The sequence below is a fragment of the Peromyscus maniculatus genome, chromosome 2 (genome assembly GCF_049852395.1).
Source record: "Peromyscus maniculatus bairdii isolate BWxNUB_F1_BW_parent chromosome 2, HU_Pman_BW_mat_3.1, whole genome shotgun sequence".
NCBI lineage: Eukaryota > Metazoa > Chordata > Mammalia > Rodentia > Cricetidae > Peromyscus > Peromyscus maniculatus.
This window is the reverse complement of record NC_134853.1, coordinates 84,560,493-84,582,350: the sequence shown is the minus strand read 5'-3', so window position 1 is coordinate 84,582,350 and position 21,858 is coordinate 84,560,493. Positions and strand designations below refer to the sequence as shown.

At 50.7% G+C, this 21,858-nt stretch overlaps 2 protein-coding genes across 6 annotated transcripts; both read left to right on the top strand.

The window, feature by feature from the left end:
* Window positions 1–38: 38 nt before the first annotated feature.
* Window positions 39–1,469, top strand: Pole3 (DNA polymerase epsilon 3, accessory subunit). The gene is made up of 4 exons (XM_006979539.4): window positions 39–174; window positions 267–352; window positions 666–784; window positions 986–1,469. The coding sequence occupies exons 1-4, from the start codon at window positions 109–111 to the stop codon at window positions 1,153–1,155; spliced, it is 441 nt and encodes a 146-aa protein (XP_006979601.1). The 5' UTR covers window positions 39–108; the 3' UTR covers window positions 1,156–1,469.
* A 3,781-nt stretch (window positions 1,470–5,250) lies between these two features.
* Alad (aminolevulinate dehydratase) lies at window positions 5,251–17,151 on the top strand. 5 transcript variants are annotated; one of them, XM_006979538.4, is made up of 12 exons: window positions 5,251–5,529; window positions 11,350–11,502; window positions 12,383–12,433; window positions 12,958–13,054; window positions 14,292–14,427; window positions 14,529–14,612; window positions 14,698–14,786; window positions 15,334–15,389; window positions 15,474–15,561; window positions 15,654–15,740; window positions 16,033–16,162; window positions 17,002–17,151. In XM_006979538.4, the coding sequence occupies exons 2-12, from the start codon at window positions 11,390–11,392 to the stop codon at window positions 17,061–17,063; spliced, it is 993 nt and encodes a 330-aa protein (XP_006979600.1). In that variant the 5' UTR covers window positions 5,251–5,529; window positions 11,350–11,389; the 3' UTR covers window positions 17,064–17,151. The 5 variants fall into 5 exon arrangements, with proteins under 5 accessions (XP_006979600.1, XP_076420441.1, XP_076420442.1 ...); XM_076564326.1 differs by having other exon boundaries at window positions 5,477–5,533; XM_076564327.1 differs by lacking the exon at window positions 5,251–5,529 and adding an exon at window positions 5,670–5,884.
* The last annotated feature ends 4,707 nt before the right edge of the window (window positions 17,152–21,858 follow it).

Below are 21,858 nucleotides of genomic sequence, written 5' to 3'. Positions count from 1 at the left end.
GGACGGAAGCCTCCGAGGGTCAGAGCTTAGCGACGCGGGAAGTCCGGACGCCAGAACTGTCGGAAGAGAAGGCCTGGGGCGGAGGCGGCCCGGGCTCCGGCGGAGGCCATGGCGGAGAGGCCCGAGGACCTAAATCTGCCCAACGCCGTCATTACCAGGATCATCAAGGAAGCGGTGAGCTGCTCGGGGCTGGCGGACCGGTCGAGGGCGGACGAGTGGGCAGAAGGGTAACGAGATCCGCGCGCGCGCTCTCTCCCCTCCCGCAGCTCCCGGACGGCGTCAACATCTCCAAGGAGGCCCGGAGCGCCATCTCCCGCGCCGCCAGCGTCTTCGTTCTCTATGCCACATCCTGGTGAGCCGAGCAGAGGCGGGAGGGAGGCCCTGCGGGACCTTGACCCCGACCGAGTTCGTGGCCCCCGTCACTGTTCCCTGCCTCGGCAGAGAGGGCGACTCGCAGCTCGCCTCCGGTTCCCCTAAAATCTGAAGCAGGTTAAACGAGAAGGGCTGCCGTAGCGCTTTGCACGGGGAAGGGATGAACTTGAGTCGTGTCGCGAAAACCCGTGAATCTAAGATACGCGTGGGCTTTTTCCCCCACCCCACCTCTTGGTGTCTCGTGTCCCCACCCACTCTGGCAGCTTCTGAAGGGCTTTGCTTTTTTCTCCCAGTGCGAACAACTTCGCGATGAAGGGCAAGCGCAAGACTCTGAATGCCAGTGATGTGCTGTCAGCCATGGAAGAGATGGAGTTCCAGCGGTTCGTGGCCCCGTTGAAAGAGGCCCTGGAAGGTATCCATCCCCACTTCTGTTTCTTAAGCCATAGGAAAGATGGCCTCCTCCGTTCCCTGATCACCTGGTTTCAGGAACCCAGTACTCGTCACGATTCCACTCTGTTTAGTTGGTAGCATTTCCGACGTGAGACGCGGGCCTGGCTAGTCCTCCTGTGCCTCGGTGTGCCTGATCAAACAGTGGTCTCCTGCTTCCTTCCAGCGTACAGGCGGGAGCAGAAAGGCAAGAAGGAAGCTTCGGAGCAGAAGAAGAAGGACAGAGACAAAAAAACGGATTCCGAGGAGCAGGACAAGAGCAGGGAGGACGAGGATGAAGACGAGGAAAGACTGGATGAGGAAGAGCAGAACGAGGAGGAGGAGGTAGACAACTGAGTGGAGAGAGTGGGCAGACTGTGGCGCCACGGAAGTGACCACCCTGAGATGTTCCCACGGGACGCCTTTCCCCGCGAGGCAGAGCCATCTGCGGCACAGGTGCCCGAGATCAAAGTAACAACTGACCAGAATGATCAAAACCAGCTCTTCCCGTACTCAGAGCCTCTGAGTAACAGAAACCTGTTTTGCTGAATCAGTCTGGAGTTTGTGACTCTTTAGTATAAGGGGTTCTGAATGACTAAATAGTATGATATCGTTTGTTTACTTAAGTATGTGGCTAGCTAGTTTTTTTTTTTTTTTTTTTTAATCCCATATCCCTGCCCCTCCCAGAAAGTAGTAACTTCCATGTTGCCTGCTGTGTCCCAGGTCACAGAGGCACTAAAGGCTCAGGGGGCAAAATGGGGCTTTGATCATGGTCACCCCGTTTGATTGCACAGTACTGGCAGTGGGTCTTAAAATGGTCAGAATGGTTGCCCTTTAGGAAATGACTGAACTGTGGGAGAAATGAGGTAATCTCTTCACTGGATGGTAACATTGCTTGTTTGTTTGGTTTGGTTTCTAGACTCCATTAGCTTGTAGCCCTTCTTTATTGACTGTAGATGTTCAGTCTGCTGGGGTGGCTGCACTCTATAACATACACTCTTAAATTCTCAGTGTCAATTGGAGTCTGTCAAAAGGGGTGCCAATTCTTAGAAACACGGGGCTTAATCTTAGCTGTGACTCAGTGCCTGCCACTGTAGGATTTAGTGCTACCTCCTGGAAGGTGTAAAATCCCAGGTTTTCTCTTCATTAGTCCATCTCCCTGACCGGTGGCTGCTGCTTTTCACTCCCTGAACGCTTGACAAGTTTCAGGCTTGATTTCCTCTAGGCACAGTCTTTCCCTCTCCATCTGTCTCCTGCCTCTGCTTTCCAGCCCCAGTTTCTCCTCCTCCTCTTATGTCATCTTCTTGTCCTCAGATTCCTTAGTCCTCGTCTCCTGAAACACCTCTGAACCTTCAGGTGAATGTCGTGGTGCTCAGGAGTCTAGCACCTCACCACCTCCGCTGTGGCTGTGCAGTGTCTGATGGCCTTTCAGCTCCCCAGGTAGTGCTCCAAGCACTTTGCTTTTTGTCTTAGTTGAGCACTTGAGGTTGACAGGTGATGTAATAGAGTTGGACACTGTTAGCTAGTTGAGTGGATACAGTGAAGAGTTTATTGAAAGTGACTGGAGACTGTTGAAAAGATTTTAATGCTTTATACAATAAAGAACAATAAAGAACATTCTTGTTTAAAATGATGACTCATACAGTGTGCTTTTGGAAAAGACCCATCTTTCTCTCTCTCTCTCTCTCTCTCTCTCTCTCTCTCTCTCTCTCTCTCTCCCTCCCTCTCTCCTCTCTCCTCTCTCCTCTCTCTCCTCTCTCATACACACACACACACACACACACACACACACTGAATCCACCAGCAGGTGAATGAGCATTCACAATTAAGGACTGCTGTTCTAAGAATTAATTCCTAACTCCTATCAAGCTGCATTACTGTTACCTTTGTTAGCTCTTAACCACAAGCTCTATGTTAATTGGAGAATTAACATCATTCTTAAGTCATAAGTCAAATTTATAAATCAGAACCCCAATGGTCATTTGATATCCCTTCTTTTTTTTTTTTTTTGTTTGGTTTTTCGAGACAGGGTTTCTCTTGTGTAGCTTTGTGCCTTTCCTGGAACTCACTTGGTAGCCCAGGCTGGCCTCGAACTCACAGAGATCCGCCTGGCTCTGCCTCCCGGGTGCTGGGATTAAAGGCGTGCGACACCACCGCCCGGCCTTGATATCCCTTCTTAATTCCCATGAGCATCATGGTAGACCTAGCCTTTCAAGTCCCATTTGGACTTCTGTGACTTCCTTTGAGGTCAATGTCCCATGAATACCCACTTAGCAAATGGGTCTTCCGGGAACATCTTTCTGAGGTCAAATCCTGCTATTCAAGGCCTGAGTAAGAGGGGCTCACCCTACCATCTAATCTCCCTCTATAAGGCTGTTCATGTGCCAGTCAAAAACAGAAAGGGAGCCGGGTGGTGGTGGTGGTGGTGGCGGCGGCGGCAGCGGCGGCGCAGGTGCACCTTTAATCCCAGCACTCGGGAGGCAGAGCCAGGCGGATCTCTGTGAGTTCGAGGCCAGCCTGGGCTACCAAGTGAGTTCCAGGAAAGACACAAAGCTACACAGAGAAAGCCTGTCTCAGAAAAAAAAAAAAAAAAGGAAAGGGCTCAGTTACAGCATACTTGCCTAGCTTGTTCAAACAACAACAAAACAAAAAAATGCTCTTCTTTAGACCTTTAGTTCATCCTGCCCAAACCCTTAACTAAACTTTAACTGTCTAAGAGAAACCTTTTCTAGGAATGGAGATTTGGATTTAAAAGTACAGAATTGAACACCTGGAAAGAATCTTTGAGGTCATCCATTAGCTCTTTCTCAGTCACACCTACACCACCCCATAATGGCATCTGGATTTTGAAGGTTTTCCAGCAGACTTAGGTAAGTTTCTCTTCTCTTTAAGCAGAGTGCTTTGTGCACAGAGACTAACCTGGATCTGGGCAGTGGAAGAGTTCTTGTTCGAATTCATTCAAAGCTACTTTGAGGGTCTGAAGAGATGGCTCAGCACTTAATAACAGCGACACTCTTCCAGAGGACCAGGGTTCAGTTCCCAGGACCCACACGGCAGCTAGCAACTTCTGTAGCTACAGTTCAAGGAGATCCCACGCCCTTTTCTGACCTCCCGTCACTGCAGGCAGGTGGTGCATAGCCTCGCATGCAGGCAAAACATTCACACACGCGGCAATAAATCTTTTCAAAAATGTTTTTGTGTCCTAGCCCCCTATTTTTACTTATGGGAAATTGAGGCTCTTTAGAAAGAAGTAGGGTCTTACAGCTAATTTATGATTACTGAGATCATGATCCAGTGGCCTTTGGCCTTACTTCTGGTTTTATTTGAGTAAACTTTATAAATGGTTGGGATAATTTTAGGTTTACAGAAAAATTACAAGGAGCGCAGTTCTGGTATAGCCTTCATTTGACTTCTCATATTACAACTTTTCTACTGAAAAAGTCCAAACTTTCTACTGAATTTGTAAAAACTAAATGAGATTCACAGATCATAAAATTAACCATTTTTAAAAGAAGATTTGGTGGTACTTAGGACATTTAGAGTATTACACAACTACCCACGTCTACCTTCAAGATAATCTCATCGCCTCCTCCCTAGTAAGCAGTCACTCCCCCGTGCTCTGCTCCACTCAGGCCCTTACCCCACCTCCAGCCTTTGTTTTTCGCTCCATTAGCCTCCCTAGACCCCATGCTCTGATCCTCCACAAACCTTTGGTTAATTTTGTTGTTTTGTTTTTGTTTTTGGAGACGGGGTTTCGAACTCACAGATCCTCTCTGACTCCGAAGTGCTGGGATTTGTCCACCTCTGCTACTCGGCTAAATTTTTTAGAATTAATTGTGTTGTTTGGTTTGTTTTTGTTTTGTTGAGACAATGTATCACTATGTAATAGCCTTGGCTGGCCTGGACCTCACTTTGTAGACCAAGTTGACCTCAAATTCAGAGATCCACCTGCCTCTACCTACTAGTGCTGGGATTAAAGGTGTATACCACCAAGTCTGCTCCCTTTGGTCAGATTTTAATATACCCATTGTAGATAAACCTGATGCCCCTGTCACATTTGATTAGTTTCGTATTTTTTCAATGTCCACATCTTTCACATCTCTCAACCCATGACAGATCAAGGGCTGGATAATTAATTACGCTGGAATAAATTTGTCTGAAATGGGCAGTCAGTCTGCTGCTGAACTCAACAACTTTAAAGCGCTCAGTCTGCCAAAATGGATTTACCCGCTGTGTTAGGAATTATGTGGTGTTTCAATGTCCTTGACATCCAATTGTTCTTTTTTTCTTGTAACCAATGAGCAAGTTTTTGCTCGAGGCTGAGAAGAGACCTTCAAGTGAACTCCGGGATGAGTTCGGAATTGCAAAGCCAGGGCCCCGCCCAGAGGCTTGGGACTGCCCACGTGCACCCCTCGGGCCTTCCCACCTCAAGTGTGGCCCGAGGGGCGGGAGAAGGGGTGGGCCGGAGTTGGGGGGGGTGGGCGGTCTCTCGGGCTCCCCGAAAACTCCAGATTGGCCAAGCCTCCAGCCTTCCAAGCGTGGGCCAGGCCGAGAGCAGCCCGGGGATCCTGGGGCGGCCCCGCAGGGAGCCTGGGCTGCATCCCCGTGGGGGCGGGCAGTCGGAGAGCCGCTTCCGGGTGAGTCGCCCCGCCCCCACGTGGGCTTGCGCTTTTAGAGCGGGAGAGCGCAGTCTGGAGCCGCGGCTTGGAGCGGCGGGGACCGGCCTCCCGGGTAGGTGAGCGGGCCCTGCCTCTGGGAAGTGGCGGGTTGGGAGGACGACTCCAGGACGAGACGAGGTGCATCCCGGATGGCACTGTGCTCCCGAAGACCTGACGCTGCAGCGGAGGCACGGTCCCGGTGCACCCTCTAGAGTGGGCGGAATATCTTGCCGCTACGTGGTCTTGGCCGTGTCCAGGCTTGGGGATTCAAAGCTGGGCTCCACCCGCCTCCTTTCTCCGAGGCCACAGGGGTAGTCTCGGAGCGCGGGGTGTCAGGCAGGCTGGAGAGCTGAGGGGAAACAATGAACGTCGCTTGTCCTGGATGTCGACAGCTTCTGCTCAGTCAGGCATTACAACAGCCCATTGAGGTCAGTTCAAGCCCCAATTTACCACATGAGAAGACAAGAGGTCAAGCATCTGAAAACAAGAGTTTGTCTCCATGCCTTTTAAATCCCAAAGTCACACACTTAACCCGCCTGCTACCAGCAGTGGCCAGGTCTAGGTCATACCATACCCCTTCCCTTCCCTACTCTCTGGCCTGGAGCGCTCAGTCGGCTCATCTCTGCCGGGAATATAATGTATGAACTCTGTTCTTCTAGTGTCAAAGGTCAGAATTGAGGGCTGCTGGACTCCCGGATTTTAGACCAGATTTACAGCTGACCTGCTGTATGATCCCTATTCAATTTTACCATTGTTTGATGTAGAAACTCTCAGCCAGAATTTTTTAGCAACCTGGGAAAGACAACTCCTAGTTTGAAATGGCTGAATCCAGGCAGGGAAGATTAGGCCAGCAGACTAGACAAGGTCTGGTTTTTTTTCTCTAATCCCTCCTAACACTGTGGCAGGTGGCAGCAAGAGTGTGGAGGAAATGCAAATGGGCCACCAGGCAATCCCTTTTCAGAACTGCTCACAGCTGCCTTTCCTGGGCCTTTTTGAAACATGCTTCAGCTTTCCCAGCTTTGGACCTTCTACCTAGCTGGCCCTCCTGACGGGTCTCCTCCCCAGCCCGTGCAGAGCCTGCCAGAGTTGGCACCATCTCCCACTATCCGTGCCAAGAGCACAGCCTCTGGAATCCTCCATGGGGCACAGCCTGGGAGTCCAGGCCCTGGAGCGCTTCTCAGCCACTCCTGGTGACAGTCTCACTCCCAGGTCGGAGGATGTTGCCTCCTGTGGAAGGTGAGACCTCCATAGCCTTTCACAAAAGCTATCCTGCAGTGTCTCTATGAAACTACCCTTGACTGTCTTCAGTGGTCAGTTCCTTCCTGTCAGGCAGGTGCTGCTGGAGGGCCCCTATCCTCTCTTACCTCAGGCGCTGGGGTGGAATGTATCTCCTTCCTCGGGTGTGGTGCAGGGTCACACGTACTGTGTACTCATCCCAGCTCAGCATTAGCCCTGTATGTGGTGTCAGACACACCTCACCATTATGTGATCTTCTCCACAGCTTACTGGCTTGATAATATCAGCACATTGTAGGTTTTGAAGAAAGGGATCTGAAAGGCCTTGCCCAAAGTTAGAGTCCACTCTGGGGCTGTGTGAGCAAAGGGTTCTTTCTGCACCATTTTGTAAGCTTGCTAGCAAAGTGAAGCTGTTTTAAAATGGAGGAAAGGCGAGCTGGGCCCCTATGGTCATGTATTCCTGTTAATAGGAGACACAGGATTTAAGCTGAAGTTTGCAAACTCCCTTAATTTAGGGAAAATGCCTGCCCTTGTTTGAGAATCTTCCAGGCTCTGAAGGCTATCTCTCAAAGCAATTCTGATCTAGAGTTGGTTCTGTAAAACAGAAGCAACTCTGGGCACCTTTCCACTCTGGACCTTGACTAAACACCTGCCGTAATAGACGGTGTAGTAGAGGGCACTGGACTAGAAGTCCGGAGCCTGGGTTGCGTGTGAGCTCAAGTCCTGTGACTTCCCTCCAGCTCTTCGTTTCTCCTGTCAAAATGTGAAGGATTGGCCGGGCGGTGGTGGCGCACGCCTTTAATCCCAGCACCCGGGAGGCAGAGGCGGGCAGATCTCTGTGAGTTCAAGGCCAGCCTGGGCTACCAAGTGAGTTCCAGGAAAGGCACAAAGCTACACAGAGAAACCCTGTCTCGAAAGACATCTGACACCTGACATCTCTTTCAGTTTGGTCTGGTGATCAAAATAAAAACCTCAACCCGGACAAGGGATGTCTCAGTGATGAAGAGTACTTGTTGCACTCACGGAGGACCTGGGTTCAGTTCCTAGCACCCACATAGTGGCTCAACAACCATAAGTAATTCTAGTTCCAGGGGATCCCACAACCCCTTCTGTTGCGAGATACTTGGTTCCACTGTGCAAAGCTGTGTCACTGGGATTGGTTTAGTAAAAAACTGAACTGCAGTAACTAGGCAGGGGGCAGTGCAGGGACTTCTGGACAGAGAGAGTTCTGGGAAGAGGAAAGGTGGAGTTGCCACCTGGGTGCAGAGGGAGCAAGACGTGCAGGAGGAGAGGTAAAAGCTTCTAGTCACATGGCAGCACGTGATGATGAATAGAGATGTTATAAGAGCTAGTGAGACAAGCCTAAGCTATAGGCTGAGCTTTATAATTAATAATAAATCTCCATGTCATTTGTGTGTGTGAGAGAGAGAGAGAGAGAGAGAGAGAGAGAGAGAGAGAGAGAGAGAGAGAGAGAGAGAGAGAACAGAAGTCGAACTCTTCTGGCTGGGGATATAGCTCAGTGATGGAGCACAAGGGTCCAGGAGTTCAGTCCCACAAGAAAACAGGAGCTGCTATAGTGCCCCCATCTACCCACACACCTCTCCATCTTTCCCTCCCGTATCTCCCAGCTACCTGGACGTAGAATTCGAACGGCGCAGCTCCTAGGTGGCCCTCCCAGTTTTACTTTTAGGCAGATGGCCTATCAGTCGCTCCCTTAGGCTTTTAGGGGAGATGAGTGAAAGCCAGGGAATGCAGGTGTGGATTCCAGAAGCCAGATCCTGCGGCAGAGATACTTCTTAGGCAGAGGCATCTGAATATGCACCTGGTTTCAAAATCTGACCCCAATCCAGAATGGCATTGAGCAAGTTCCATAACCTCCCTGAGCCTCTATTTCCTAATCACTAAAAGTTATGTTGATTTTTGCAATTAAGTGTCCCTTCAGTGCTCTTGTACCTGACAGACTCAGTAGATCAGAAACAGTATCTGTAGAGAGAGACCAGCTGGAGTTCAGAACAAGGGAAAAGTCTGGTTTTATCACTGACCAGCTATATGGTTTTGAGCAAATAATTTTGTATCTCGGGACTAACTCCTAGCAGATGTGAGAGCCAAATTTTGCACAAAGTGGGTCGATAAACCCTCATAGGTATGGAGTGTGACATCTCCAAGGAGGCCTGGCCTCCCCTGTGTCCTGTGAGGAGGCTGGCCCACCCAGGGGTGTGGTGGTAGGGTTGGTCCTTGTGTGGCTCCTGATAACCTCAACTCTACAAGGAGGAAGGTGGGATAAGAGGGGCCCCTGAGCTGGTTGGGAGGCAGCTGAAGGGGACTGAGAAATAGCAGAAACACCACACGGCACACTGAAGGATCCCAGCGTTCTGGACTTGTTTTCACATTTAATTTGCTGTAGGACTTTGGGTAAGTACCTGCCCCTCTGGCCTTCGCTCGACTCCCCTTTGTTTGAAGAGCAGAGATTCAAGCCTACCAGCCTCCACTTTCTGTGGCTTTTTTTGTTTTTTTAAACTTGGCTGCTTAGTAGCCAAAAGAGATCTCCAAAAGGAAATGTCTAAAATGGAGCTAGCTGTCCAGCCCTTCGTCCCACCACCCTCTTCCTGCCATGCCCCTGTCTCAGTTGTCCCCTGGGTCAGAGCATCCGCCCTAAGAGACAGCCTCTTGGCTGCCTCAAGATGTCCCTTCCTTCTCCGCCTCCTGGCCTCCCACTGATCCTCTGCTTCCTGTCTGCTCTCCTCAGCTACAAGAGTTTTCTCTTAAAGCCAGGCTCTGGCCAGGCCAGTACCCTATTTGCTGCTGCTCAGAACCCATCCCTGTCTCAATTCCTCCACCTCTTTGACATGGCCTCTGTTCCATCCTCGAGGCTTCAGAAGAGTCCACAGTCATCCTCACTCACCTTCTCGAGGGAGCACTGTCTCTTGCCCTCTGCCAGACTCACACGTTCTGCAGAAGAGAGCCCAAGCCCTGGCTTGTACAAGCTCTTCTGCCCTCCTCTGGGTCCATGGATGATAGGGGCCTGGGCTGCCTGGCTCTGCAATGCGCTTGTCAGCCCTGCCTCCCAGGACTAGCCTGTGACTTCCAGAAGGCACCTGTGAGGGTGCTGCCGTGAGCTGGCACACAGTAGGTTCTCCTAAAACACCCAGACTTGGCACCCAGACTTCCTTCCTTCGGTCCTGCATCACTTTTTTGGCCTGCAGTTTTGTCTTGTGCTCGGGGTGATGAAATATTTGCTCTGTGCTAGAGGCTGTGCGTGGGAAGAGCACAGTGTGGTAGGCCAGAATGAATTCACCACAGCCTTTGCCCTGTAGAACCTCTGTTAACTAGCACAAGGTAAGCCAGTGCTACAAAGAACTGTTAGAGAAGAGGCACTGGGAAGTGGGCGGGAAGGAGCCACGGTGGGCGAGGGAGAAGCTGGTGGCACGCTTACCTGAGGGCAGACTGCGGAGTGTAGGCCTAGGGGAAGAGAACAGTGTGCCATCCCCATACAGGCAGTTGGGCTGGTATCGTGCTTGCCTAGCATTCACAAAAACCTGGGTTCCTGTGTATCACATAATCCTAGCCCTTGGGGGGTAGATGTGGGAGGATCAGGCGGCCATGGTTGGCCACCGCAGAAGGCTCCTTGGTTACAAGAGCCCTTTTGAGGCCACTGTACAGGGGAAGTGTGTGTGTGTGTATGTGTGTGTGTGTGTGTGTGTGTGTCAGTGTGTCAATCATGCGTGCAGTAATTGATCTTGGTATTCACTGTGCCTAGTGCCACAGCCCACATGCCAAGGTGTTAGCAATGCTTTGGGCTAGCAGCAGAATTCCAGGGCATTTTTCTTTCTGCTTCTCTAAAATACTTGCCAAGCAAGTTTGGGGCCAGCCTGAATTACACAGTGAAATCCTGTCTCAAAATCAAAACAGCACTAAGGCTGGGGCTGTAACCCAGTAGTTGAATCCATGCCTGACATTTGTAAAGCCCCTGGGTTTGATCGATGGCACCACATTAAAAAAAGTTACATCTCTGTCTGCCATAATCATGGGCGTTTTTCATGGATTAAATGCAGTTTAAATGTTGCAATGATCAGTGCTTCTTAAAATCCATACAAGGAAGAATCGGTTCTGCTTCTTTTTTATTTCTAATTTTCAGATTCCTTGCTAAGATACAAGCTAAAGATACTAGAAAAGTTGTGGGTGTTTTTTTTTTTTTTTTTTATGTGCATTGGTGTTTTGTCTGTATTCATGTCTGTATGAGGGTGTCGGATCCCCTGGAACTGAAATTACAGACAGTTGTGAGCTGCCATGTGGGTGCTGAGGATTGAACTCAGGCTTCTGGAAGAGCAGCTGGCGATCTTAACCACTGAGCCATCTCCCCCAAAAACTGTTTGTCTGTTTGTCTGTCTGTCTGTTTGTTTGTTTGTTTGTTTGTTTGTTTGTTTGTTTTTAACTAGCAGTCCTGTGAAGTACAGGCCAAATGCTATCGTTAGATTGAACTACTCTGAAGCTTCTGTGGGTATCCCTGCCTTACCTTGTCCTGGAGGGGCAGCCATTGGTAAAACCACACCATGAGTTGCAGAGACTGGGGAGAGGAGAGGCAGGGGCCTGAAAGAGCCGTCTCCCGGATGTGACCCTGGGCACAGCCATGTCTTACACTTCCTGTGGGTCCCCCACAGAGCTGATCTACAGCGGACGGACAGCACACGAGTCTACACCATGCATCACCAGTCCATCCTGCACAGCGGCTACTTCCACCCCGTGCTTCGGACCTGGCAGACCTCTGCCTCCACCATCAGTGCCTCCAACCTCATCTACCCCATCTTTGTCACGTGAGTCCCTCAAACTGCGCCTTGGATCTGCCCAGGGCTGGAGGACCTACGTCCCTGGAGCAGGCAGTATTGTTGGGAGCGGGGAGCCGAAACAAAAGGTTTTGCAAGTGGCCTGTGAGGTTGAGGACAGGAGTCTTTGGAACCGTACAAGCCCCGAAAAGAACTCAAGTCACTCCATTTGTAAAGTCAAGGTTACTCTTGCCCTTCTGAGCTTCGGTGGCTAAAACAAGAGGAGGGAGGAGGAAGTAGCTGGGTTGAATGCTGTGTCTACGCAAGAGGCGATTGTTAAAAAACAGTCAAGCAGTTATAATTGCTAGCAACCACAGAAGGTATTTGTGGAGTGCTTGCTTACTGTGCAGCAGGAACTATGCTGAGCACCTGCATCTGTTACCGCATTCAGTCCTGGTCTCTACACGAGGAAGAAATAGAGTCTGCATGCGTCTCACCCCTGGAGGGCAGGGGTTGTTGCTGCCTCACTGTTCTCATCAATGTCCAGAACACTACCTAGCACATAGGAACTGCTCAGTAAATCTTCAGTGGGTGAAGAGATGAATCTGCACAGGATCCGGGTGAAGGGCCTGAGGCTGAAGGAGATGCCACATCTTGGCCAAAGTCACTTAGTCAACATGTACTAAGACACAAGGACCCTCTGACCTCAGAGTCCAGGTCCTTCCTGTGACTGCTGTTCTTTGGGGACAGCGGCTCTTACTGTCACATTGTGATTGTTCCTGTCGTGATTTTAGGCCCTGGGGTTGGCCGGGCAGGGGAGCCAGACATGGGTTTCCACCTCCTCCCTCCATCTCTACTCCCTTGTCCTTTCCCAGCTCCCCACCCCGCCCTTCCCAGGCACACTCACCACTGGCCCTTCCCACTCTTGCAGGGACGTTCCTGATGATGTCCAGCCTATTGCCAGCCTCCCAGGAGTGGCCAGGTAGGAGTCATGATGAGTGGCGGGGAGATGATGGAGGGAGCAATTTCAGGGGTGCAAATGCCAGAAGCTGGAAAGGCGCCATGGAAAGAAGGATTGCCTGGAGACTAGACTGTTAGATAGTATGGGAGGCAACCTCATAAAGTGACCGGCGTCCCACCATCGGGGACACTGTGGCAGAGGTTGCTGCAGGCGGGAACTGAGCTTGAGATGGTACTTGAGTTGAGTAAAAGCCATAGAGGAGTCTGCCACAGCTCACTCCATAACTTCTCTATGACCCAATTTGCCCACCTCTGTGGTGGGTGTGTTACTATTTGGTCCTGGACTACTGAGGGGTGTGTACCCTCCTGGTCCCTGCACAGCTTGGATCTTCACTGCGGACCTCTCACAGGCTAGCAAGTGTGTTACCACAGAGCTACATCCCCAGCCTACAGCTTGGCTTTTAACAGAAGCACTATGCAGAGGGGTGGAGGCCTGGGTAGGTGACCTGTTCCCTCAGTACTTCACGCTTCCCTGACCTCTCCCAGGTATGGCGTCAACCAGCTAGAGGACATGCTGAGACCCCTGGTGGAAGCAGGCCTGCGCTGCGTCCTGATCTTCGGCGTTCCCAGCAGAGTTCCCAAGGTGAAATGTTGGAAGAGTTTGAAAGGGAAGATGAGGACTGGGCAAGTAGCTCATTTGGTAAAGAGCTTGCTGCTCCAGCTTGAGGATCCGAGTTCAGTCCCAGGACCCATGTGGAAAAGCTGAGCGGGCAGTGCGCGACTGTGATCCCAGGGCTGAGCAGGCAGTGCGCGACTGTGACCCCAGTGCTGAGCGGGCAGTGCGCGACTGTGACCCCAGTGCTGAGGAGGCAATGGGCGACTGTGACCCCAGTGCTGAGCGGGCAGTGCGTGACTGTGACCGCGGTGCTGAGCGGGCAGTGCGTGACTGTGACCCCGGTGCTGAGCGGGCAGTGCGTGACTGTGACCCCGGTGCTGAGCGGGCAGTGCGTGACTGTGACCCCAGTGCTGAGCGGGCAGTGTGTGACTGTGACCCCAGTGCTGAGGAGACAGTGTGTGACTGTGACCCCAGTGCTGAGCAGGCAGTGTGTGACTGTGACCCCAGTGCTGAGCGGGCAGTGCGCGACTGTGACCCCAGTGCTGAGCAGGCAGAGATACGGAGATCCATGGGGTTTGCTGGACAGTCAGTCTGCCTGAATGGAGCTCCAGGTTCAGTGAAGACCTGTGCCATGGTGGTGCACACCTTTAATCCCCATTAGTGGGACAGGCAGCCTCTTTCTGAGTTCAAAGCCAGCCTGGTTTATGTAACTAGTTCTAGGCCAGCCCAAGCTACATGGTGAGACCCTGCTTCCAAAACAAACAAAAAAATTAAAATAAGGTTGAGAATGATGGAGGAGGACCCAGTTTTGACCTGTGGTCTCTGCGTGCGTGCGTGTGTGTGTGTGTGTGTGTGTGTGTGTGTGTGTGTGTGTGTATACACACGCACACACACGCACACGCACACACGGAAGGAGAAATGAAGACAGAGTGAGGAGGGACTGAAGTGCCACACTCACTCTGGCCTTGCTCTGCCCTCTGCAGGCTCTGGGGGCCATAACTGCATTGGTGCATTCTTTGCCTTTGACCCCAGGTCAGGAAGCTCATAAGTAGTAGGACTGTGACACCCTCACTGGGCGATCTGAGCCCTGTCTCCAGGGTTCTGCTGCACGCTGTACAAATGGCGCCAGTCCAGTGCATCCTCATCCAGAGTCTTCGATGGGATGAAAGGAGAAGGCTGGGGTTGTGTTCTTCAGTGGCAGCCACTGTGCCCTGTGAAAAACACCTGTGACACACAGACCACCCTGTCCTTCCCCTGCCTCTAGGATGAGCAGGGCTCCGCAGCTGACTCTGAGGACTCTCCAGCCATTGAGGCTATCCGTCTGTTGAGGAAGACCTTCCCTGACCTTCTAGTGGCCTGTGATGTCTGCCTGTGTCCCTACACCTCCCATGGTCACTGTGGTGAGCCGCATGCCCTGTTATCCAAGCCCAGCTTCCCCCCCAGGGTGGGCATAAACAAGGACCCAAGGTATATCCTCATAGCCATCCACCTTGCCCCCCAGGCCTCCTGAGTGAGAATGGAGCATTCCTAGCCGAGGAAAGCCGACAGCGGTTGGCAGAGGTGGCACTGGCCTATGCCAAGGCAGGTGAGTGAGCCCCTAGTAGCAGGGACAGGGTGGCGTAATGGGCGAGAGAGACCCAGAATTCTGAAGGTCCCCTTCTGTCCCTCAGGATGTCAGGTTGTAGCCCCATCAGACATGATGGATGGACGTGTTGAGGCCATCAAGACTGCCCTGCTCAAACATGGACTTGGCAACAGGGTATGAACTGAGGGCAGGGAGGGGTGTGGGGATGAATGGAAGGAGAGGGCCCAGGCCAGCCCAAGGACTACGGCTCTGTAAAGCATTTGCTTGTAAGTGTGAGGACCTGAGTTTGGATCTCCCAGCCCCTGTGAAAAGCGGGCATGGTGGTGTGCTTGTAATCCCTGGGATGGTGTGGTAGAGCTTGCTGGCCAGCTAGCCTACCCCTGGCAAAGTTGTAGGCCCGTAGGAGATAACTATCTCAACCAAAAACGTGGGCGGCAGCTGAGGAATGACGCTGAAGTTGTTCTCTGAGCTCCACGCGCGTATGCACGCACATGCACTCACACGTGACCCCACGTAGACACAGTGAATCACGAAATTGGGAGTAGTGCTGGATGAGGCCTTCGGATTCCATCTCAGCCTCAGAGAAATTAAGGCCTAGTGTGTGTGCAGTGAGACTGGATTATAGGTCCTTTAATTCCTGCCTGGAGGACTTTTCCTCGTCACTTCAGCCTGGGATTTGGAAAGGGCCGACTCAGCCTGGACCCCATTGTCTTCTCCGTAGGTCTCTGTGATGAGCTATAGTGCCAAATTTGCCTCCTGTTTCTATGGACCTTTCCGGTAAGTGGCACCAGCAGGGGTCTGTTAAACTCCTGGCCCAGGCTCCCGAAGCTGGACTCCAGCATGGCGATGTTCTTTTCGTAGGGATGCAGCTCAGTCGAGCCCAGCTTTTGGAGACCGCCGCTGTTACCAGCTGCCCCCTGGAGCCCGTGGCCTGGCCCTGCGCGCAGTGGTGAGTGACCAGAACTTAAGCCCCGTACCCACCTGCCCTGCCCTGCCCCGTCCCTGTCTCAGGCTCTGCCCACACTTTCCCCTTATCCCTAGGCCCGGGACATTCGGGAAGGAGCTGACATGCTCATGGTGAAGCCGGGAATGCCCTACCTGGATGTGGTGCGGGAGGTGAAGGACAAGGTAAGCACAGAATGTAGGGTGGGAGAGGTCGCCCCACCGTGCACCCACCCTAAATGGAGGGGCTCTAGAAGGAGCCTCTGAGCCAGAAACAGTGTGCCCCTGAAGAGGAGCCCCCTCCCACCCCGGCCTGGGTACTGCTTGTCTCATCGGCCGCGGCTCACGGGAGCCTCTAGACAGCTCTGGCTGAACACTTGGTGAACGAGCTGGGCTCTCGGCGGCGGCGGCAGTGATCATGCCGGCTGGGCAGGGAGGAAAGGGACGGTCACTGGAACCTGTTTGCCATTCTCCGCAGCACCCCGAGCTCCCTCTCGCGGTATACCAGGTGTCCGGAGAGTTTGCCATGCTGTGGCACGGAGCCCAGGCGGGGGCCTTTGATCTCAGGACTGCTGTACTGGAGGCCGTGACCGCCTTCCGCAGAGCCGGTAAGCAGGGGTGGGGTTCGGAACTTGTGCCACCGGGCCTGATAGGCACTCTGCCCGGGTAGGAAAGCAAAGGTCCGAGAAGTTGGGATCCTTTGCCGGAAGTTCTGATCACCAGGCACAAGTTAGAAAAGAGTGTGAGGAGGGGCAGGACCGATGTGCAGCGACGGCGGGAATAGGGCCCTGGTCTAGCTCTTGGGTTGTGAGAACTTGGGCAGGCCACTTTTGTGAACCTCGGAGTCCTTGTCCATAGACCGGGATAAGATACCTGGTGCTGTCCTGAGGAGTGCCTGAGATGATACGCAGTGGAGGCTTATTACCCTATACACGGGAGCAGGTTTCGTTGATATCACACACCATTCTGGTCATCAGGGTAGGTTCAGGCTCCAGGGCCAAGAGTTTAACAGCAGACGCCCGTTATCCCCACTCACCAGAAAGGTCCATAGAAACAAGCAAATTGGACACACTCGCTCATCATTGAAACCCATGGGGAGACCGTGGAGTCCACATCCAGTCAGCCCTGGCTGGATCTCAGTGACATAGCAGGAGGAGAAAGAACCTCAACTAAGAGATGTCTGTAGTCTGGTCTCAGTGCTGCACTGGGCCTCGGTTTCCCCAGGCCGGCAGGACATTCAGGCTTGTGCTTGCCTGCTTCTGCACACGTCGTACGCACACCAGCAAACCCAGAACAAGAGAATGACCTGTTCGGTATTTGGAGCCGGCCACAGCCGGGCTCAGTCTTCGGCTGTGCCTCTCCATCATGGTCCCCCGTGCCTGGCCCTCACCTCCCCAGTGTTCTGGGGGCTGACGTCCCATCCCCCTCATTTTTGTTTCCCACACAGGTGCTGACGTCATCATCACCTACTTTGCACCCCAGCTGTTGAAGTGGCTGAAGGAAGAGTGATGGGACAGTGGATAGGACTTGATCTTGACAAAGCACCCTTGGGCCTTGAAAAGTGAAAACCAAAGTAAATGCTGCTGTTAGAACTGTGCCCTTTGCCCTCTTCCTGCCCATGTGGTTGGTAGGGTGCAGCACCATGGGTGGTTTCTGCCAGCATGCTCAACTCCCACTGGCAGCTGCGTCTTCAGGCCCTCCAAGTTTCCCAACCCTGGCCCAGCCCAGAGACTCACCTCCCTGCTCTTCTGAGGTGTGGCTTCGGCTTGGCAGGAGCCAAGAGCCCCAGGCACAGGCTTGGGGCTTTGGGACGAGAGGAGAGCAGCTGGATCTTGAACCCCAAAGAAGATTTACTCATTAATGAGGATCAAAAACCCAGAAGCAGCAGGAATTCCTGGCTGCAGGAGATGCCAGCCAGCATCAAAAAGTCTTTATACACAAGAAATTCCTGAGAACCTCTGCCCAGGGCTATTTGGACACAGGACATGCAGCAGCTTGTCTCTGTAGAATTTGTACAGGAAAAGGGGGGTCAGATAAAATGTAACAAAGCTGTTGAAGTGATACATGCTTAGAAGGAAAGGTCCAAGACGAAGCAGCTGCTTCTGAGTTGAAACCTCAGAGGGACCAGGAGACATGTTCAGAGACCCCTTTGGTAGGAGTTGGGCAGGGCTGGAGGACAGTCCAGGAGGAAGGTGAATAACCACCCAGAGCTTGGAATGGTTACTTCCCACACCTGGCAGGGACCTTGAGTTTTATTTGGCATCTGATGGCAGCCATCTTAAAGATGGTGGGGTGGGGTGGTTTAATTTGGTTTGCTCCACTAAGGACTGAATCTTGGCCTCACACATCTAGGCAAGCACTGTACCACTGAGCTATGCCTCTAGCCCTTTAGGAGACAATCTGGAAACAAGACTAGAAATTTTGCTGGAGGGGAATACAGGACAAGAGGGGGGTAAAGAGGTCTTCGTGGATTTCTGCAGCTGCCCAACTGGTTCCAGTTCATTTATCTGACATTTTGACACACTGCCACTCATGAAAGTTAGGGCGAGTGTAAAGCTCACCTGACTTCAGATTCCCTACTCTAGCACCAAAGCAAGTTCAGTTCAGTCTCTAAAGCCGTACTATCCATTTTTAAAATGTGGAATTAATTAGTTATAAAGTGGCAGCTCCTGTAGTCAGACTGGTCCCAGCCCTTGGTGGCTTTCATTTAGAGCTGTGACTAACTCACCTTAAGAGCTGATCTTCCTGTTTCTCACCTTCTAAAAGATAGCCTCCAAAATCAGATCTTAGAGTCCTAAAGGTTCCCTTTCTGGAAGCCTGAGCCTGAATCTACCATCTAGCGCCTAGGTCACTAGTTTGAGACACGCCATCATTGGGCCAGAGGTATACCAGACCAAAAATGAACTGTCCTAGCTTCTAGACCTGTTCCACTGCCTCTTAGCTCTCCTCCAGTTAAAATGGTTCGTGTGTTAGGGATGGATTTGCTAGGCCATCCCAGAGCCGTCATCAGCGAGTGCAGAGAGGCAGAAGATGTGCTGCCCTATCACATACAGGTACAGCAGGCCAAAGAATGTGAACAGGTGTATTCAGGAGCTTACGGCAGGCACTGAGCAGACGGTGGCAGAAGTGAAGTGTGGCGGAGCAGCCGCCACTTTCACAACCCAGGCTACTCGAGTAGGGAGAAGTGAGAAATACTAGCTAGAAAGAGAGACCTAGACACAGGGAAGAGGAAACACCGGATAGCCTCAGGAGGACCTGGGTCTGACCCCACCAGCCCTGAACTTTATTCCAAAGGGGAATATCACAAAGCCAAGGGGAGGAGCAAAAGACCTCCCCTTTGCTCAGTACAGCCAAGTGCAGACCCTTCCAAACACCTGATCCTCAGGCCTGTGGTCCAATCATCTTTATGCAGACCTGCTGGGCAAAGCCACCAAGAAACCCAGATGGGCTCTAACAGGTCTCCCCTTCTTAATGTTTAAAAGAAAGAAAACAAAAATCTCCCATTTGGAGCTCACAGCAATCTCCATAGCTGTCACACTTCCCAGTGAAGGAGTAGAAGATGATATAGATGGAATGAATGTCCTGTTTGGAATTGGTCTAAGATGACTACAGCAGCTTTAGCTGCATCAAGCCCTGTCTAAGTCAAAAAACTCTGGATGCAACCACATCAAACAAATCAATAAACTCCTGATGCAACTGCATCAAAACTTAAAGACTCCTTTACCTTCATCATTAACAGGTTAACATAATTCTAACATAAATATTGCTATAATTACAATTCTCTCAAACTTACATCCAAAACAAACTTAATAGAACCATTAACACTTTAAAAACTTTAGCAAAAATCCAAAAGCAATTTTTTAAAACTCTTTATACTCTAAAGCAATCTCTTCATATAACCATTTGCAGTTCTTACTAACACATAGGATAAACTTTTGATGCATCCGCATCAAACTTAAATATTTCCTTAACTTCACCAAACCATGGTGTATCAATATCAATATGCTAACATAGCTCTATCATAAATATTACCATGCATACATTCAGAATCAATATTCTCAATATGACCATTAACACTTCAAAAACTTTAGGGGTTTGGGATTTAGCTCAGTGGTAGAGCGCTTGCCTAGCAAGCTCAAGGCCCTGGGTTTGGTCCTCAGCTCCGGAAAAATAATAATACTTTAGCAAAACATCCAAAAGCAATTTCCTTTTTTTAAAAAAAGATTTATTTATTCATTATGTATACAGAAGAGGGTGCCAGATCTCATTACAGATGGTTGTGTGCCACCATGTGGGTGCTGGGAATTGAACTCAGGACCTCTGGAAGAGCAGTCAGTGCTCTGAGCCATCTCTCCAGCTCCCCAAAAGCAATTTCTTAATAAAACTCTTTATGCTTAAAGTAATCTCTTAGTATAACTATACAAAAATATCATTAATCCACTCAAGTAATAAAATATTTTTTAAATTAAATAGACTGAGGAATATTAACTCCTTTATAATTTTTTAAACTAAATCTTGAGCTTAGTTGGAAAAAAAACCAAACTTCCCCATTTAAACAGTTCCATCAGTAAACATTTCCATTTTTAATACAAAACAATTCATAAATCACCACAGTTAATAAAGCACATATGCATACACAAAACTGCATTTTGAGCCTAGGTAGAAAAAAAAATGTCTCCATTTAAACAGTTCCATTTTTAATACAAACAGTTTCATAAAACAGTTCCTAGGTCATCACTGTTAGTGTATATACATTAAGTTCAAATTTTTCCCATTGCAATAAAATCACTATTGTCCAACTCATTTCTTAAGTCCAAAAATTCAAATAAAGGTACCAGCCTTCCAAATATGAAGAAACCCATAACCAAAACCTTTTTGTAGTTTTATCTCATTTTTTTTAAGTTCAAAAAGTTCAAATAAATCCTGGTACTAGACTTTCATTTCCAAATATGAAGAGACATTTTACAACCAAAGACTTTTTGCAGTTAATAATTTTAGTTCCAACAAGCGTCTCTGCAACTTTTCGTTCTCACGGACAGTTGTTAACTTGCAGTTACAATCAGCGCTTTTTATGGTAGTCCTCCACTCAGGGAGAAAGCTATTAACTCCATAGGAGCTGGTTGATGCAAAGTCCTCTCAAAAGAGACTTTCTTACAGTCAACAAACATACTGCAAAACTTTTGCTGCTGGAAGCTCAGGCTGCGTCTCCGCAGTCCCCACAGATCTTGGTCTGCAGCACGGTTCTCGCCTCCAGGGTTCGAGCCACACTTGGCTGTCCACTGAACTCTTGGCCTCTCCCATGGCGCCTTCTCTGAGGCACCTGCTCGCCTCTCTGCCTTTCCCGCGGCGTCTTGCGCCAGGGACTGTGGCTCCAGGAGACAGGCCTGTGCCGGTAGTTGGGGTCCAAAGTCTTTGCTGCACCTCAAAAGCCGCTGCCTGCCGTCCCTGGCTGGCTGACTGCGCTCTCCGGCCATGGCACTTTCATGGCAGAAAGCGCGCAGAACCTCACTCACCCCTAGTGCTGGCTCTGCTTTCGCGGGCACTTGGTGTCTCCACTCGGCTCTCACCGCCGAGGCTTTCTTTCCGCAGAAAGCTTACAGGCCCTCGGGCGTCTGCGACCTGGGTTACACTGCACCCTCTGGTCTCAGCTCCGGATGCCAGGCTGTGTCCGCTGTCCTGGCTCTGGCATTCTTAGCGGCTTCTGGAATTTCTGAAACTGTTCAGACTGCCAGACCACAGTCTGCTAGGGACCCTACCTTCTGGGTCCCAGGTTGAGAAAACCTACTCTACTACTTTATTAAACCTTCACTGTATCTCTAGACCTAAAACTTATTCTACACTAATATCCTTTTTGTTTGTTTGTTTTGCTTTGCTTTTGTTGTTTTTGTTTTTTTGAGACAGGGTTTCTCTGTGTAGCTTTGCACCTTTCCTGGAACTCACTCTGTAGCCCAGGCTGGCTTTGAACTCACAGACTAAACTAAACTTATGACTTACTTTGTTAACAAGAGAGAAAAACAGAGAAACACAGACAAAGGCAAACACTTGCTGCCGCACTTGGGCATACGTTCAGCCGCTTTCACTCCCGAGAAGAGAATAGGTTACCCTCGTCTACACACATAATCAGACATGCCCTAACTTCCCACGGGGCCCTCCACCCTACCAACTCTCTGGTGTCTCTGTTCAGGCGCCAGCCACCACTTTTACGACCCAGGGTACTCTTGAGTAGAGAGAAGTGAGAAATATTAGCTAGAAAGAGATACCTAAATGATGAGCGGAAAGACGGAAAACACAGGAGGACCTAGGT

Bases quoted from the DNA above. Each gene is read 5' to 3' on its own strand.
- Pole3 (XM_006979539.4), top strand. From the start codon at position 109: ATGGCGGAGAGGCCCGAGGACCTAAATCTGCCCAACGCCGTCATTACC. The intron at 175-266 runs GTGAGCTGCTCG...CCCCTCCCGCAG, and splicing joins CCAGGATCATCAAGGAAGCG to CTCCCGGACGGCGTCAACAT. The intron at 353-665 runs GTGAGCCGAGCA...TTTTTCTCCCAG, and splicing joins GTTCTCTATGCCACATCCTG to TGCGAACAACTTCGCGATGA.
- Alad (XM_076564324.1), top strand. From the start codon at position 6,595: ATGGGGCACAGCCTGGGAGTCCAGGCCCTGGAGCGCTTCTCAGCCACT. The intron at 6,693-11,349 runs GTGAGACCTCCA...GGTCCCCCACAG, and splicing joins GATGTTGCCTCCTGTGGAAG to AGCTGATCTACAGCGGACGG. The intron at 13,055-14,291 runs GTGAAATGTTGG...CCCTGCCTCTAG, and splicing joins TTCCCAGCAGAGTTCCCAAG to GATGAGCAGGGCTCCGCAGC.